We start from the raw sequence: 18,317 nt of genomic DNA, 5'->3' as shown, positions 1-18,317 counted from the left end.
TGTTGTGGGGGGGGGGGAGTTTAGGAATGCTTAAAGCTTTCTTTCTGCCGTTTCTGATGGATTTGTTTATTTGTGGTTTGGCAGGAGTTTCTCATCCTTCCTTCTTGCCTAGGATTGAAAGGGGATGGTTTACGAAAACACACACACAGAGAGTCCTCCCCACCAAAGAAGAGGAGAGGAAATAAAAATGACTCCATATACGAGGTGATGTCTGTAAAATACCCTGCATTCCTACGACCCAGGGACAGGAGAAAGGCCAGGGAATTAGCTCTCTTCAGATCCATTTCCCTGATGCAGCACCTGAAGGATCATGACTAGTTTCCTCTAAAGGATCAGAGGTGCAAAGGATCAGTGGCAATCCCTCCCCAGAGAATGATCTGCACTTTTAGAAAGCAAGACACTCGGGTCACTCGCAGCTTTCACCCTTGGCTGAAGGAGTAATCCCCAGGTGAGAGAGGAGGGAGGGACGACTACTATTTATCCAAATTTTCCGCCTCTGGGCCACTTGCCATTCCATCTGATCTTTGTAGGGATGCGCCCGGAGCCTTGACCCCCTCTTATTCCCCTTCCCCTCCCCCTTCAACCCCCAACACAAACCATCCCCGAGAAGATGTGCTTGGCCTGCGGTAGTTCGAAAGAAAGAACATACATTCTAGGCAGGCAGTGCGTTAGTCACCTAGGCCCGGGTTTGGTTGCTAGGCAACGGCGGGGTCCTCCCTGGCTCGGCGGCGCTCCGGGCCGCGGGGAGCCGGGAAGAGGAGGGGGGAGAGGGGGCGGCTGCGGCGGCGGCGGTGGTAGCGGCGACGACGGCGGGAGTTAGCGCGTCCCCGGCTCGGGCCTTACCGCTCCTGGGAAGATGTCGGGGTCCGACCAGCCCCGGGTGATGTCCGTGGCGGATGAGGCTGAGCCGCAGGAGGAGGAGGAGGAGGAAGAGGAGGAAGAGGAAGGAGAAGGGAAGAAGAGGGAGAAGGAGCCGGCTGTGGCTGCGGCTCCCGGGGCAGCCGGGGCGGCGGGGCCCAGCGCCGGCTTCGGGCTCGTGGCGGCGCGGCGGGAGCCGGCCGTGAAGCTGCAGCACCCCGTCAGCGGCCTGGAGCCGCTGTCCTGGTCGGAGGACCACCGGGTGTCGGTCTCCACTGCCCGCAGCATCGCGGTGCTGGAGCTCATCTGCGACGTGCACAGCCCGGGCCAGGACCTGGTCATCCACCGCACCTCGGTGCCCGCCCCGGCCAACAGCTGCCTGCTCAAGGTAAGCCCGGGCTCCCCGCCTCCTCCTCCTCCTCCTCCTCTCCTCCCTCCGTCCTTTCCTCGCTAGCTTGGGATCGATTTGTGGTCCCGTCACTCACCCTTGGGGGACCCCGGTCCCTGCCACCCTATCCCTCCTCTTCACCTCCACTCACTGGATCAACAGCTGCTGTTGAGTATTTACCGGGCGACTTGAGCCAGAAGCACTGGCCTGGTTCTGAGAAAAAGAACCGGTTGTGTTTGCCCTCTAGAATTGCTCGACAGCTGTTTCCACCCTCTCTTCCCCCGCCCCTAGGATGCCTGAGTTTTCCCCCATCCCACCCGCCCTCCTCCGGGAAACCTGCCCCCAAGTCTCAGCTTTGGCCCACCAAGGGCTCTGACTCCACCTGTCTTGTCTTCTCGCAGTTCGTTTAACAGTTACTGGCTCACTCCCACCCCTACTGAGCCAACCCTAGACCTACCACTATTGCCTGCCACTTCCTATTGTTTGGGACTGGCTCCTGGAAGGCAGGCCCAGAAGCTGGCTTTGTTTACTCCAGAGGGAGCTGCTCCTTTTGCTTTTGAGGAAGGATTTTGAAAATTGTTTTTAAAAATTGTTTCAACGGTCTCAGTAACTTTAGTTATAAAGTTTTCTGCGCTTCAGTGATGGGCAGATGGGTAAAACACAATGGACCAGAAATGGGATGCTGTTCTTTGCTTTTCAGTAAAAGCAAAACTCAAATAATCCATAGATACAGATTGATTTCCACTTACCGTCCAAAAAGTAACATTTATGAAGGCATCACTTTTCACTTAGCGGTTTACTATATAGATGTATGGTTTTAACCTTCAGGGCAACCAATTCTAAGTCTTTATTCAAGCATTTATAATCATGGTTATTAAATTTTAGAAATGGAGATCCTTTGGTTCATATTCTTAATTTAGTGCTTCTTTAGCAAGGGGGTTTCCTCTTCCCTCCTATTTAAAAAATCCTCCTAATAGGTGAAATCAAGGAAGGCTAGTAGCACATTGAACAAATTCCTTGTAAAAACTCATGAATGGACTTGGAAAAGAGTAACAAGGGATGGGCACACATGGATGGGTTGCAGTTTGCACCCAAATATATGAAATTGCAGATCCCCTTAAGTATTTGAGAGCTTACACTTACCCTTCAAGGTTTGAAAGTTCAAGAACTCTCCCTTAAAAATAAAAGTTTAAATTATTTAACATTTTACACCCATTGCCTGTAGCAGCCATCTTAAATGTTACATGGGGGCATTAGACGTAACCTCAAGAATATTACTGACTAGTTTCTAAGTTAGCTTATTAAATAAAAAACAATGTTAAATTTTAAATTGGTAAAGGCATACCACTAAACATGTTGTAGGTTGTCCTTGGGGGAGATATAAATAAACTGATTGGATGTAAGTTATAGAACAGTACAATTCAACAAGTATCTTGTATGTCTAGCAGTGTATTACAAATTATAGAAGAGAAGTGAAGGTAAAGATATTGTTTTTACTCTCAAGGAGCTTACAGTCAGGAAGACAAAAAGCCTGAAAGGAACAGTTTTCAACAAGTTGCATGCTAGACCCCATTTTTATAGGACTGGAAAGTTTGAAAAGTGCTTTTCTTTCAATAACCCTGTGAGGTAGGGGCAGTTAGGTGGTGAAGTGGATAGAGCAGCAGCCCTGGAGTCAGGAGGACCTGAGTTCAAATCCAGCCTCAGACAGGTGACACTTACTACTTGTATGACCCTGGGCAAGTCACTTAACCCCATTGCCTAGCCAAATAAATAAATAAATAAATAACCCTATGAGGTAGAAACTTCAAGCATTGGCTCAATTTTTAGCAGATAAAGAAACTAAAATTTTTAGAGATTAAAAGACTTGTCTATGGTCAAATAGCAGATAAGTGTCTGAAGCAAAATTTAAACCCAAGTCTCTTGACTCCAGCCCTCTTTACACTATATGCTCCGTCTTTCATTAAATCATGCAATCCTGACCAAATAAATAAATAAATAAATAAATAAATAAATAAATGTATACTTAAAGGGAACTCAAGGAAAAGGAAAAAGACTTAAGGTTAATCAAGGGAGGCTTTCTGGAGAACATGAGGTTTTTTTTTGTGCTAGATCTTAGGAAAAAGTGTAGAATTAACTTGTTAAAGAAGTAGAAGGGCATTCCAGTGGTAAAAATGAAGATTATTTTGTGCAAAATCGTTATGAACAACAACAACTTATTGTTACATGTATATAGGGGACAGTAAGGATATCGTTCTGACTAGCATAGAGGGCTTCTGCTGATGACTAGTGAGAACATTGGGTCTAGTTTTCTTTCTTCCCCAATTCCAGATCAGATCACCTCAGCATCATCCCCCATCCTCTCCTTCTGTCTCAGATAATGAAGTGATCCTTCTTGCCAGCTCTAATCCTTTTACTTGTACCATGTGTCCATAGATCTCATTCCCTCCTATCTCTTTCCAGAAGCTTGCTCCTTCTGTCACCTTCGCATTCTCCCTAATTTTCAACCTTTGTCCACTAGCATCTTCCTTGGTGCCTACAAATATATCCAAATCCTCCCCATCTTTAAAAACTTTTAAGTTGACCCTACCATCTCCTTAGACTATTAACCCATGTTCTTCCTTCTGTTACCTAGTCTAACTTCAAAAGACAGCTTCCACACTTGTTGCCTCTACTTCCTCACTTCCCTGATGTCCCATATGTATCTCAAATCCCACATGTTCAAAATAGAACTCATTATCTTTCTCCCTAAACCTACCTCTCCTAATTTCTCCGTCTCTGTGTAGGGCAGCACCATTCTTCCAGTAATCCAGGTTCATAATGTAAAAGTCATCCTCAACTCTTTATTCTGCCATTGGCCCATATCCTATCAATGGCAGTTCTATCTCCGCAACATCTCTTAAGTCTTTGGTCTCGTTCCTCACATCCCAACCACTCTAGTTCAGGTCCTTCATCTGAACTATTGTAGTAGCCTCTAAATTGGTCTCCCTGCATCCAGCCTATCTCCAGTCCACCCTTCACACAGCTACCAAAGTGATATCCCTAAAGCACAGATATGACCATGCCATTCTTCTGCTCAGCAAGCTTTAGTCGAGCCCATTGCCTTAAGTATAAAATAGAAGCTCCTCATTTGAAGACATTCACCATTAGGCTCCCCCCATTTTTCCATTCTGAATACACTTTGGTCCCCCTCACACATTTTATACTCTAGCCAAACTAACCTGTTTGCTATTCCTGGTACACAACATTCCATCCCTCACTTATGGAAAGCCCATAGGAGAGCCCAGGTTGTCCCTTGCATTTGGAATGCTCACTCACATCTGCCTTTTGGAACCCCTACCTCCTTTCAGGACTCATCTCAAGTGCTAACTCCCTTCAAGAAAGAAGTCTTTTCTGATTGTCACAGTTTTTCATCTCTCCACTCATCATTGTGAATTTATTTTTTATGTATCCTGTGTTTACTTCTCTGTGAATATCCCGTCAGTAGAATATAAGATCCTTGATGGCAAAGACTGTTCCACTTTTGTATTCATAGCCCTAGCACCTGGCACAATGCCTGGAACATGGCAGATGTTTAATAAATGCTTCTTGACTGATTTTGTTTTACTAATTCCTTCCTGAAAGAGTGGTTTTCTTGTTTTAATTTCTTGTTCACAGAATAATACCTTAAATTTATAAAAATACTTTCTTCTAAGAAATTGAATGTTATTTCTAATGAATTTCACATTTTTTCTCAGTTATTTTCACAACTGTCTGAAATAAGGAAAATGAGACTATCCAAGTCATTATCTGAGACTGTGAGAGTTTGAAAGTTGAGACTGTAGTTGTGTTCATTCACCTTTTCCAGATCAGTATCCCTTTATTCTTATATGCCAGTTGCCTCTGTGCTAGGTTGAAGACCTCTGAACTGAAACTTAGTTGTTTTATTAACATTTGTTTCAAGTCTATAATTCATTTGGATAGTTTTAATACCTTCTAACCACTGTATTAGAAGCAAAAGTTGACAAAGCAAGAGTTGAACTACATAATAATTTCAGGTGGGCAGTACCAAGTTCACAACTTCCTTAATAAAGCTCTTAGATTTACAGTTGTAACAATTGGCAGTTTGTAACAGTAATAGTTTTGTGTCAGATTTGATGAGTGCCCTTTTCAAAACTATCATGAAAGAACCTGTAAACTTTCTTGACTCCTGTGTTATTCATAATGGAATGCCTGCTCTTTGATATTGACTATAATAACTAAGTAAGAGGTTGACAGAATAGAGTCACCTGTAGGTTTGGCAGTGGGGTACAAAATAGATATGCCATTGTAATTATAATAAAACAAATTAAAGCTGTCACTGGCCTGTGGCCCTTTGGGGATTTAGTTTGGGGGTGGAATAGGAAATAGGACTCAACTACTAGAGCCTTAATACTCAAAGGGGATATTGGTTCTGTCCACTCAGAGCGTCAGTTAATCAGATTGGATACTTACTATGTGCCAGGCACTGTGGACACAAAGAAAAAGCAAAAATGTTCCATTTTTTCAAAGAGCTCAGCATGAAGTCATGAGGTCAGGGTGGGGCTAGGTGGAGCTAAGATGGGGAGGAGTGAGGTGATGAGAGACAAATTATAAGGGATAGAGGGAAGAAATGCCACATATAAATCAGTATCTACAAGATACGGTCAGTAGATAGAAGGTGGCCTTAGAGTAGAAAGCACTAGCAGCACTGGGGAACATGAAAGGCCTCTGACAAAGGGTGGTATTTGAGCTAAAAATTAAAGGAAGCCAGGGAAACTAAGAGATGGCATTGAAGAGGGACAGAATTTCAGCTATCAGAGACAGCCTGTACAAAGGCACAGAGTCAAAAAGATGGAATGTCATGTGTGAGCAACAGCAAGTTAGCCAGTATACCCTTTACATAAAGAGTGGAAAGGAAAGAAGGAGCCAAGGCTTTAAATTGTAAATTTGTAAAGGGCTTTAAATGCTAAATAAAGCACTTTCTATTTGATCCTGAAGGTAATAGGGAGCCATTGGAGTTTATTGAGTAAAAGCAAGACATAGTCAGAACTTCACCTTATTAGCTGTACCGTCACTCAATCCCCTTGCTTCATCAGTTGAAAAGGGGCAGTTAGAATACTCCTTGCTGACATATGATGAAAAATGCTGTCTAGCTCCAGAGAAAGAATTAATGGAGCCTGAATGCAGATTGAAGCATACTTTGTCTTTACTTTCTTTATTTTTTCTTTGTCTGTTTTCTTTCACAATATGACTAACATGGAAATATGTTTTGCATGACAGCACATGTATAACCTCTATCGAATTGCTTGTCTTCTCGATGAGGGGAGAAGAGAAGGAAGCGATGGAGGAAGAAAATTTGGAACTCAAAAATTTTTTTTTAAAAAGAATGCTAAAAAGTGTTTCCTTACATGTAATTGGGGAAGGGGAATAAAATATTAAAATAAAAAAGAATGCTCCTTTCTCCCCATTGCCACTTCCAGGTTCTCCCCCTACCTCTCTCACTCAGTAACCTTTTCTCCTCTGAGGTTCAGGCAATCTATATCCACCACCCAATTGTAATTCTGATAGCTGTTGTCTATAGATCTCCAGATCACTCCCTTTCCTTCCTCAACAAGTTTAATACCTGGCTCACAATGTTTACTCTCTTCCCAACTCCTGCTGGTCATACTAGGGGACTTCAACATACATATTGACTCTCTCTTTCAAATATCCTAATCACTAAGTTCCTCGACTGCTCACTTCCCATGACTCCACAATACCTCAGCCACATGCAGAGATGGTCATACCTTTGATCTTGCCATCATCCACAAATGTACCACTTCTGTGTTGAAGATTTCCCAAATCTCCTTATCTGACTATAATTTATTGGCTTTCCATTTCTCCCTCTGCCTTCCCTTACCAAACACAACTCTTTAGTCACACCATAATCTCCAATCCCTCACCCCCTCAGTTCTCTCCGAGGCCATCTCCTCTGCACTAGCCATCTCTTTCTTTACCCCTTGGTGAATCAATTCAGCTTTACACTGCCCCCTTCTCTTGAATCCCTAGTTATTTATCATATCACCTGCCAAGCCTCAACCATATCCACTGCCTTTGCTCTTACACATGTGCTTCTAAACAAAAGTTAGAGAAAAGCATACAACCATTCAGACTGGGTCCACTACAGATATTATGTTACACAACCTCAAGAAAGTTAGTAAGTTAGTATCTGAGGTCAAATTTGAATTCAGGAGGATGAGTCTTCCTGACTCCAGGCCCAGCACTGTATCCATTGTGCCACTCTCTTCTTGCTGCCCCACTCTCTTCTTAATACTGTATAATTTGCCTTCTGACCTTGTCATTACACTGAAGTTGGTCTTTGCAAAATTACTAGTAATCTCTTAGTTGCCAAAGCCAATGACATTTTTCAGTCCTAATTCTCCTTTACATCTCTCTCTGCAGCCTTTGACGTGATTGATCACCTTCTCCTCCTTGATACTCCCTTCTTTCTTGGTTTTTGGGATACTATTCTCTCCTGGTTCTTCTGAAATTCCTTTGCTGGATCCTTATCCAAATCATGTCCTCTAACTGTAGGTGCTACACAGGGTTCTGTCCTGAGCTCTTTTCTCCCTCTATACTATTTCACTTTGGTTGTCTCATCAGCTCCCATGGATTTAATCTAATTAATTTAATTTAATCTCTATGCTAATGATTTTCAAATCTACCTATCCTGCTCCATCCTGTCTGCTAACCTCCAGTTTCATATTTTCTGTCCTTCAGACATTTCAAACTGTATGTCCAGTTGATATCTTAAACTAGAAATGTCAAATAGGACTCATTATCTTTTTCCCAAACCAGGGGTGGGGAACTATGTGGCCCTCTAGTCCTCAAGTGTGGCCCTTTGAATCCAAACTTCACAGAACAAATTCCCTTAATGAAAGGATTTATTCTGTAAAACTTGGACTCAGCCAAAAGGCTGCGCCCAAGAACCTAGAAGGCCGCGCCCAAGAACCTAAAAGGCCACATATGGCTTGGAAACCACAGGTCCCCACCCCTGCCCATATCTTCCCCACCTTCCACTTTCCCAATTACTGCAGAGGGCAGCAGCATCCTCTTAGTCGCTCAAGCTTACGACCTCAGAGTCATGTTCAACTCACTATCTATCACACCCCCCTCCCCCAATTTGTTGCCAATACCTGTCAAGTTCACCTTTGCAATGTTTTTTGAATACTCCCTCTTCCCTCCTAACACCGCCATCATTCTATTGGAGGCTCTCATCACCTCATGCCTGGACTATTTCAATAGCTTGCTGATGCGTCTGCCTGCCTTAAGTCTCTCCCCATTCCAATCCAGCCTACATTCAACCACCAAAGTGTTTTTCCTAAAGCACCTATTAACCATGTCACCCCTCTAGTCAGTAAACTCCAGTTGCTCCCTATTGCCAAAATCAAATACAAAATCCTCTGTTTAGTGTTCAAAACCCTTTATAATCTAGGGCCCCCTCCATCTTTCCAGTTTTTTTTACATCTTATCCCCTCACATGCCCTTCAATCCAGTGACACTGACCTCCTTGCTGTCCCTGGAACAAGATACCCCATCTCTCAATTCTTGTGGTTTCCTATGCCTGGAATGCTTTCCCTCCTTATCAGACTTCTTGGCTTCCTTCAAGTCCAAATAAAATCCCATCTTCTACAGGAACCCTTTCCCAACCCCTTTTAATTCTAGTGCCTTCAGTTTTTAAATTATTTCCTATTTATTCTGTATTTTTATCCTGTAAAACAAGGGTCAAACTTGAGAATGGGCATGGGCTTGCAAAACTTCGGATTGCTGCCTCAACCAGATTAAAATATAATTAGGAAGTGTTAAAATAAAGAGAAATACAATACAAAATAGCCAATATTCATTTGTGGCTTTCTAGGTCATTATAGGGCCAGCAGAGCTTTAGTCTGACACTACTGCTGTATATAGCTTGTTTGTACATATTTGTTTGCTTGTTGTCTCATCCATTAGATTTTGAGTTCCTTGGAGGCATGAATTGTTTTTTGCTTCTTTTTGTATCTCCAGCACTTAGCAGTACGGGGCACAGAGTAGAGGCTTAATAAATGTTTGTTGACTGACTTAACTGAACCTTAGATAAATCACTTTGGCAGCTGAGTAGAGGATGGGCTAGAGTGGAGAGAGGCAGGGATACTAATTAAAAGGCCATTGTAACCTAGGTAAAGGTGATGAGGGTCTTTACTAGGGTGGTTGCTGTGTGAATGAAGAGAGGAGGCTGTATGAAAAATGTTGTGAATTCAGAAATAATGAGATTTGGCAATGAATTAGATGGATGGGTTGAGTGAGAGTGAGGGATTGGATGATTGGAAGGACAGTGATGCTCTGAACAGTAAATAGGAAAGTTGAGAGATGGAGAGAAGATAACAAGTTCTGGACATGTTGAGTTTGAGGTGCCTATGGGACATTTAGTTCAAAATGTACAATAGGCAGATTCAGAGAGATTAAGACTGGGAAGATCTGGGAATCGTCTGTATAGAGCTGACAATTGAACCCATGGAAATAGAGGAGACAGGAATGAGAGAAAAGAGGAGAGGGCCCAGGGCAGAGCCTTCAGGGACACCCACAGTTAATAGGTATAACAAGAAGGAGGATACAGCAAAAGAGACTGAGAAGTAGTAGTAGGACAAGTAGGAGGAGAGTAATGGGAAAACATAGCAATGAAAACCTGAGGAGGAGAGAACAATTTCAGTTGAACGATGAAGTCAGATGCCAGATTGCAGAGGGTTTAGAAGAGAGTGAGAGGAGATTGTAGAAATCTTTTTCAAGGGTTTAGCTGAACAGAGGAGATGTTGGAGAGCATGGTAGGATCTGGTGAGGGATTTATAGGGATGAGGGTGACTCAGCCATGTTTGTAGGAAGCAGAGAAAAAAACAATAGAGAAAGAGTAAAGATTAAAGAAAGGTTGGAGAATATTGTGGGGCAGTCTGCTGGAGAAGATGGGAGAAGATCAGAGGTACATGCCTGGAAAGTGATTGGCTTTAGCAAGCAAAAGGGCCACAGCATCAATATCATCAAAGACTAGAGGGAAGGGTGACATAGACAATAGAGGACTGACATCATACAGTTGTGAGATGAAGAGGGGGAGCTCTCAGCAAATGGCCTCAGTGTTTTTAGTGAAGTATGAGTCAAAGTTCTGGCAGAAAGGGTAGAGAGAATGATATAGAAATCCTGAAGAGAGAAGGAAAAGTTTGAAACAGCTACTATGGTTCATGGGAGAGGGAATCAACTAAGGAAGAAATACTAATAGGATGCCTTGCTGCACTGAGGGCCCAGAGTGAAATAAGATGTTAAGAATTTGTTAACTTGGTTTAAAAAATAATAATAAAATTAAAAAAAAACTCATAGTATCCTTATAAAGAAGTTTCAAGAACTTGACTCAGTCTCTAGTTCAGATCCTGCCTCAATAGTACTGGAAAAATCTTTATTCTCAACTCTTAATAGATGTTAACCTGGGTAATTTCATTATTTTCCATTTCTTACTAAATTTGGTATGCATATCACATCATATAAGCCACCATTTCAATTGGCATCCTTGTTAGAGGAACTATGATTGTGTGGAACATGAATGCTAAATTGTCTCTACAGCTCTAAAAGAAGCCCCTGTGGTTAATTTAAACTATGGTATATTGGTAGGTAATGTGAAGAAATCTGTATTTGTCCTTTGGTTTTTCTGTTGATGATGGTCCTTGGAATTTAAATATTAACTACTTAACATGTTTCAAGCTTGGCTGTGTCCCCCAGAAGTGGACCTTGCTACAGTGCAATTTTCACTTAGGACTCTGCTTCAAACTGATGCTAAGAGATATAAAGTGACTTGTCCACAACAGACAGCTAGTTAGTTCCAATGCCTGGGAGAGAATCTGGGTTTCCAGAGTCCTAGCCCAATGCTCTTTTTATTTCACAATTATATACTCTTCTTCAAGAAAATCTGATTCATGAAACAGATATTAGGAGACATGATTGTCAACATTATAAAATTATTAACTGGTGAGAAGGTTGCAGGGAGTGTTACTGTTTAATTGTTTTCAGTCCTGTGCAACCCATTGTGACCCCACTTGGGGTTTTCTTGGCAAAGATATTGGAGTGGTTTGCCATTTTCTCCTCCAGCTCATTTTACGGATGAGGAAACTGAGGCAAACAGGGTTAAGTGACTTTCCTGGGGTCACACAACTAGTAAATATCAGTGGCCAGACTTGAGCTCCAGAAGATGAGTCTTCCTGTTACCAGGCCTGGCACTCTATCCACTGTACCACCCAGCTTCAGGGAGTGGGGAATCTTTCAAAGGGCAGCTCTCTTTGTGTATCTAAGTGTTGGTTTACAGATTTGTTACTGATTTTTTGGCTGAGGGAGGTAGACGGGGTGAAAGTGAGATGATTTTGTCAACTCTTGAGAAGAATTGTAGTAGAGTACACATTGTTATACTTGCAATCCAGTGAGAGTTGGATTCAATTCTCACCTCTAACACTTGCTAACTTTGTGACAAGGAGTACCAATTGTCTCCATTCCACAAACACTTATTAAGCACCCAAGAATGATTCCTAGATAGCACTTTAATGTTTGCAAAGTACTTTGTATGTATTAGCTTATTTATACCTATATAAGAGAGAGAGGAAGGAAAGGTATTATTCTCATTTTACATATGAGGAAAGATGTTCAAGTGAGAGTTGGACCTGAAGAATAATCACAGATGACTGGATGTCAGCTTCTAAGAGGGTCTCTAATGGAATGACATAGATTCTGTGCTTGGCTGTATGCCATTTAAATTTTTAATCATAGCTGGCATACTTATAAAATTTGAAAATGCCACAAAACTGGAATGAGCAGCTAACATGTTGGATGATAGGATCTCAATACTTCTCAACAGTCTAGAATATATTTATCCCTATTGTATTCCATTTTGCGTTTGTGTTCAAATAGTTCAGAGAACTTCAAACTCAGTATGAATTGGTAGTATGATATAGCAACCAAAGGTAATAGTACCTGTACTTTATCCCAATCAGACCATATTTGTGTTATTAAGTGTTCTATTTTAGGAAACACATTGATAAGCTGGACAACATCCAGAGGAGTGCCAACCTGGTGAAGGGTCTTCAGATGATGCTGGATGAGGATGTTTAGCCTGGAGAAGAGAAGACATGATATCCATCTTCAAGTATTTGAAGGACTGGCTTGTGAAAGAAGGATTAGACTTATGGTTGGCCCCAAAGGACAGTATTAGTTAGTAAGTGGAAGTTGTAAAGAGGCAGATTTCAGTTGTAGACTGTCTAATTTGGCTGGAATGTAAAATTAAGCAGAGCAACGTGAAATAAGATAGGTTGGAGCCAGATTGTGGAGGGGATCTTTGCCTTCCTGTCAGCTTCCTCATCTATAAAATAGGGATAATTGTAATGATCAAATGAGGTGATATATCTAAAATGCTTTGTAGATATTAAAACAATAAGTACATGTTAGCTTTTGAAAAAAATTATATCATCATGCTTATGTAATACTTGAATGCTTTTAGTGACAGGGAACCTCGCTACTTTGTAAAATAGTATATTCTGTTAATGAGTAGCAATAAATGTTAGTAAATTTATTCTATATTGAGCTAAGATATTCCTCCTGGTAGTTTCCAACAATTGTTTCTTACTTTTGTCCTCAGAAACTACATGAAATAAGTATAATTACTCTTACATGATAATGGCCTTCCAGATGTTTCAAGACATTTATCTCATCGGCTTTAAGTATTCTCTTGTCTAAATTCAACATTTTTTAGTTCCTTTAGTTCCTTCAACTGTTGCTCAGGTGAATTAGTTTTCAGATCCCTAACCATCTTGGTGCCCTTCCTTTGGACCCATTCCAGTATATCAGTGTTCTACTTAAAATGTGATACTCAGAACTGAACACATTATCCAGATGTAGTCTGATAAGTATAGGTACAGTAGAACTATTACTTCCTTTGATCTGAACACTATTTTTATTAACATACCCAAAAAAAATCCATTAGCTCTTAAAATAGCTCCATCCTACCATTGGCTCATTGAGCTTATGATCAACAAAAACTTCCAAGTCTTTTTCATGTGAACTGCATTTGGCTGTATTCCTCATTCTTGTGCAGTTGATTTTTTTTTTAACCTGAAATGTAGACTTTGTATTTGATGCTTGGGTGGATTAGTGATTTCGTAATATAGGTACTCCTTTGACCAGTGCATATTGTTGTCCCTCCATTCCTTCTCATTCCATGTGACTTTTATCCATTTTTTTTGTAAATTCCTCAAGGACAGACTACCTAAGATGCAGGAGAGCTTACATTTGTATTTCTAATATCTCAAGGATACCAATGTACTACAACAACACAAGCTACTTCCCTGTTGCCTGCAAACATGGCTCTGTCTCCCCCATACATAAAAAAACCGTCACTTGATCTGTTGATCCTCACTAGCTATCTTTTTATATCTTTCTTCCCTTTTCTGCTGAAACTTCTTGAGAAGAATGTCTACAATTGGTGCCTGGACTTCCTTTCCTCCCATTCTCTTCTCAACTCTCTGCAGTCTGGCTTCTGACCTCATCATTCAACTGAAACTGTGCTCTCTAAAGTTATCAATGATCTTTAAATTAACAAATCTAATGACCTTTTCTCAATCCTCATTCTTTTTGACCTTTCTTCAGCCCTTGGTACTATCTATCACCTTCTCCTCCTTGATATATTCTTCTTTCTGGGTTTTCATGACATGTCCTCTCTTAGTTCTCCTACCAATCTGATTACTCCTTCTCAGTCTCCTTTACTCCATTTCCACCCAAGCCACACCACTAACCATTGGTTTCTCCCAAGGCTCTATCTTGGGCCATCTTCCCTTCTCACTCTATACTGTTTTGTTTGGAGCGTTGGGAGAAACCTCAGAAGAGGACAACATGTCAAAACACCTATATGCAAAGGCTCAAAGAAAAATGTGAATTGGTCTCAGGCCCCAAATGAACTCCTAGGAGAGCTCAAAAAGGACAGGGTAAGATAAAATAAGAGACAGAAGAAAAATTGGGAAAAGAAATGAGAGACAGAAGAAAAATTGGGAAAAGAAAAGAAAAAAAAGATGCAAGAGAATCGTGAAAAAAGAGTCAATAGATCGGTAAAGGAAGCAGAAAAAATGGAGCTCCAGTGGATTCAACTATCATCTCTATCTTGATAATTCTCAGATCAATTTATCCAGCTCTAACTTCTCTACTGACCTCCAATCTTGCATCTCCAGCTGCCCACTAGACATTTTGTACTAAATGTCTTGCAGACACCTTCAACTCAACGTTTCCAAAACTGAATTCGTTATTTTCCTCCTCAAACCACACCCCCTAGTAATTTCCCTATTACTGCTTAAAGCACCATTATCATCCCATTCATCCAAGCTCACAACCTTGGCTTCATCTTCAAATCTTTACTCTTACCTATCATATTTAATCATTTGCAAGATTCTGTCAATTCTACCTTCATAACATCTGTCTTCCATACTCCCCCTTTTATATCATATCCATATCATATTCCAAGCCCTCCAGTCCTTTAATGTAGAAGCTGCTAAATTCTATGTAATCCTGATTGTGGCTGTATGATATTTGAATTGTTTCTTTCTGGTTACTTGCAGTATTTTCTCCTTAACATGGGAGCTCTGGATTTTGGCTATAATACTCCTGAGAGTTTTCATTTTGGGATCTTTTTCAGGAGGCAATCAGTGGATTTCATCAGTTTCTATTTTACCCTCTCAATCTAATGTATCAGGAAAGTTTTCCTTAATAATTTCTTGAAATATGATGTCTAAGCTTTTTTTTTTTAAATTACCTCTCTCCTGGATCTATTTTCCAGGTCAGTTGTTTTTCCATTGAGAGATTTCATATTTTCTTCTATTTTTTCATTCTTTTAATTTTTTCTTGTGTCGTGGAGTCATTAGCTTCCACTTGCCCAGTTCCAATTTTTAAGGAATTATTTTCTTCAGTGAGCTTTTGGATCTCCTTTCCCATTTTGCCAATTCTACTTTTTTAAGGAGTTGTTTTCTTCAGTGAATTTTTGTACATCTTTTTCCATTTTTTGTGCTCCTTTACCAATCTATTGACTCTTTTTTCATGATTCTCTTGCATCATTCTCATTTCTTTTCCCAATTTTTCTTCTGTCTCTTATTTTATCTTACCCTGTCCTTTTTGAGCTCTTCTAGGAGTTCATTTGGGGCCTGAGACCAATTCACATTTTTCTTTGAGCCTTTGCATATAGGTGTTTTGACATGTTGTCCTCTTCTGAGTTTGTGTTTTGATCTTCTCTGTCACCATAGTAACTTTCCATGATAAGGTGTTTTGTTGTTGTTGTTGTTGTTGTTGCTCACTTTTCCAGCCTCTTTTGTGTCTTAATTTTATGTTAAAGTTATGCGTTCCTCCTGGAGTGAAGGGGGTGCTCTCCCAAGCTTCTTTCACAGGACGCACAGGGCTTCCCCCCTGGCCGGCTGCACCAGGGGTGCTGGACCTTGCCACTGGCCTACTGTGCCAGGGGCATGGGGCCTTGCTGCTGGCCTGCTGCCCTGACCTGCACCAGGGCTCAGAGCCTTGCTGCTGACTTGCTGGGGGACAGCCTGTTGCTGGCTTACCTGAATACTGATTGCACTGACTGTACTCCCCTTTGACAAGTGGGACAAACCTTTCCTGATGACCTTCTAAGTTGTCTTAGACTGGAAAATTGTTTCACCCTGTCCTTTTGTTGGTTTTGCTGCTCCCAAATTCATTTTGAGGTATTATTTTATAGTTGTTTGGAGGTAAATTTAGGAGAGCTCAGGAAAGTTTCTGCCTTACTCCACCAAAGTGGTCTTTCTACGGTGTAGATCTCTCTGTGTCACTTCCACACTCAGTAAAATCTAGTGGCTCTCTATTGCCTCCAAAATCAAATGCAAAATCCTTTGTTTGGATAAATAAGTGCTTGTTGCCTTGCCTCTGTTTGGCTTTTAAAGTCCTTCATGATTTGGCCCCTTCCTACCTTTCCATTCTCCCTACATTTTCATCCTCTCTGTAAGATCTGTGATCCAGTGACACCGGCTTCCTATCTCACTCTAAGAACAGCATTCTTAGAGCACATTTAAAATACACAGTTCATTTGTACTGACAATGCCTATGCTTGGAATGTTCTCTTTCCTTTTCTCTACTTCCTGGGTTCCTTGACTTCTTTCAAGTCTCAGATCACCTGCAAGAAGATTTTTTCAGGCCCCTTAACTCTAATGCCTTCCCTCTCAGATTTTCTTCAATTTATTCTGTAGATATCTTGTTTTTAGCATAATTGTTTGCCTAAAATTTTGAGTTCCTCAAGGACAGGAACTGTTTTTACCTTTATTTGTATCCCTAGTAAAGTAAGCACAGTGCCTGACACAACAAGTGCTTAATACATTCTTGTTGGCCTGTTGACTTAACTGTCTATTAGTTGTCTTCATATTTATCCCTCCTAAATTTCATCTTGTCTGATTCATCTTATCCTTTCAGCCTGTGGAGATAATTTGGAGTCTTGATTCTGTCATCCAATGAATTAGCTATTTCCTCCAGCTTCATATCATCAGTAAATTTGACAAGTGTATCTTGTACATGTTCATCCAAGTCATTCAGAAAAATGTTGAAATAGGACAGGGCCAAGTATAGAGCCCTGTGACTTAGCACTAAAAATCTGCTTCCAGGTTGCAACACTCAATGGGTAGGGTTGTTCAACTAGCAACAATTCCACTTAATTATACTTTCATTTGACATCTATTTCACAAAGATATTGTGAGACTCTGTCTCATTCACAAGGATATTGTGAGAGATTTTGTCACAAGCTCATCACTAGAGGTCACTCAGATAGGAAATAAGTAATAGAACTGAGATTCAAACCAAAGTTCTGTGACTCCAAATCTAGCACTCTTTCCTTCACACCATCCTTGTTCTATACTGTTCTTCCCATTTTTTTATACAGATAATTTAAAGTCTGAACTCATTAGACTTTGTTGAAATCAAAACATGCTACATTGACAACACTTTGCCAGTACAATAATCTATCAATGAAGGAAAATAGTTTCATTTGTCAATGTTTATTTTCCATGATCACTGCATACTTTTCTAAGTGCTTAAGATCCATTTGTTTAATTCTCTGTTTTAGAATTTTTCAGGGAACAGCCTGGAACTTACACAAACTTAAATGTCCAGAATCCCTCTTTTTTTCTCTTTTTTTGAAAATTGAAGATATTTCTTAAAATATCCCCTGTCTTCTAGAGCTTTCCTAATTTCTCATTTATCAAAGCATATTAACAGTGGTTCTGTTATTACACTCATACATTCTTTCAGTACTCTAGGATATAAATATTCTGTGCCTGGAGATGTTAATTGATTTAAAGCTGTTGGGTACTTTATCTTCTCATATATTTGGGGCTCTAATTTCATCTAAACTATGTTTGTTCTATCCTTTCAATTAAAAGAATTTTCCTCGATGAAAAAAATGGAAGCAAAATTGGGGCTTGAGTGCATCTGTTACATTGCCTACCCACTCCTGATGAGCAGTGGACCTGCTCCTTAGTTCTTATTCTTTTTCTTGGTTCAGATATAGATATTGTTGTCCTTACCATTTTCTATAAACCTCAACTCATTTTGGCCTAATCTAGCCTTCCTGATACTAATTTTAGCAGGTTTGTGCCACTCTTTTGTATCCAAAGGATTACAGGATTTAGAGTTAAATGGAATCTCAGACCATTTCCCTCATTTTATTTTATTTTTTTAACCTAAGAATTTTTTATTGTTTTTATTTTACAGCCATCTATGCCATGAATTCATAGGGAATAGGTTCCAACAGCTCAGGTTCCTTGCCATTGGTTCTCACAAAATGTGCTTCTCTGGGTGGAGCAGGCTGGCGCTTCAGTTGAACCCAAGTGCGTTTTTCTTTGGCTTCCTTCTTCTGATCATTTTCCTTTACCTGCTTCAGGAAACTATCTCTGTTCTTAGAATGCTTAATATGCTCAATATGCACATTAATTCTCTTGGCTAGAATCTTACCCTTAACCTGTTTGTTTACAACAGTGCCTAT

The 18,317-nt window shown here is 40.7% G+C and overlaps 2 protein-coding genes across 3 annotated transcripts in view; one reads left to right on the top strand and one right to left on the bottom strand.

Annotated features, from left to right (window-relative positions):
• DDX31 (DEAD-box helicase 31) overlaps positions 1-627 on the bottom strand; it is an 87,403-nt gene extending 86,776 nt beyond the window's left edge. For both annotated transcript variants that reach the window (XM_027869740.1, XM_027869741.1), the window contains exon 1: positions 598-627. The gene's annotated coding sequence lies outside the window, so the exon portion shown is untranslated. The remainder of the gene's footprint in view (positions 1-597) is intronic.
• Positions 628-841: 214 nt separating this feature from the next.
• Positions 842-18,317, top strand: part of GTF3C4 (general transcription factor IIIC subunit 4) — a 36,113-nt gene continuing 18,637 nt past the window's right edge. The window contains exon 1 of the mRNA XM_027869688.1: positions 842-1,246. Within this exon, the coding sequence (XP_027725489.1) occupies positions 857-1,246 (390 nt within the window). The 5' untranslated portion in view covers positions 842-856. The remainder of the gene's footprint in view (positions 1,247-18,317) is intronic.

Source organism: Vombatus ursinus, unplaced genomic scaffold (genome assembly GCF_900497805.2).
Source record: "Vombatus ursinus unplaced genomic scaffold, bare-nosed wombat genome assembly UNPS02014793.1, whole genome shotgun sequence".
Lineage (NCBI taxonomy): Eukaryota > Metazoa > Chordata > Mammalia > Diprotodontia > Vombatidae > Vombatus > Vombatus ursinus.
The sequence above is the reverse complement of the archived record's forward strand: the minus strand, read 5'-3'. Positions and strand labels throughout refer to the sequence as shown.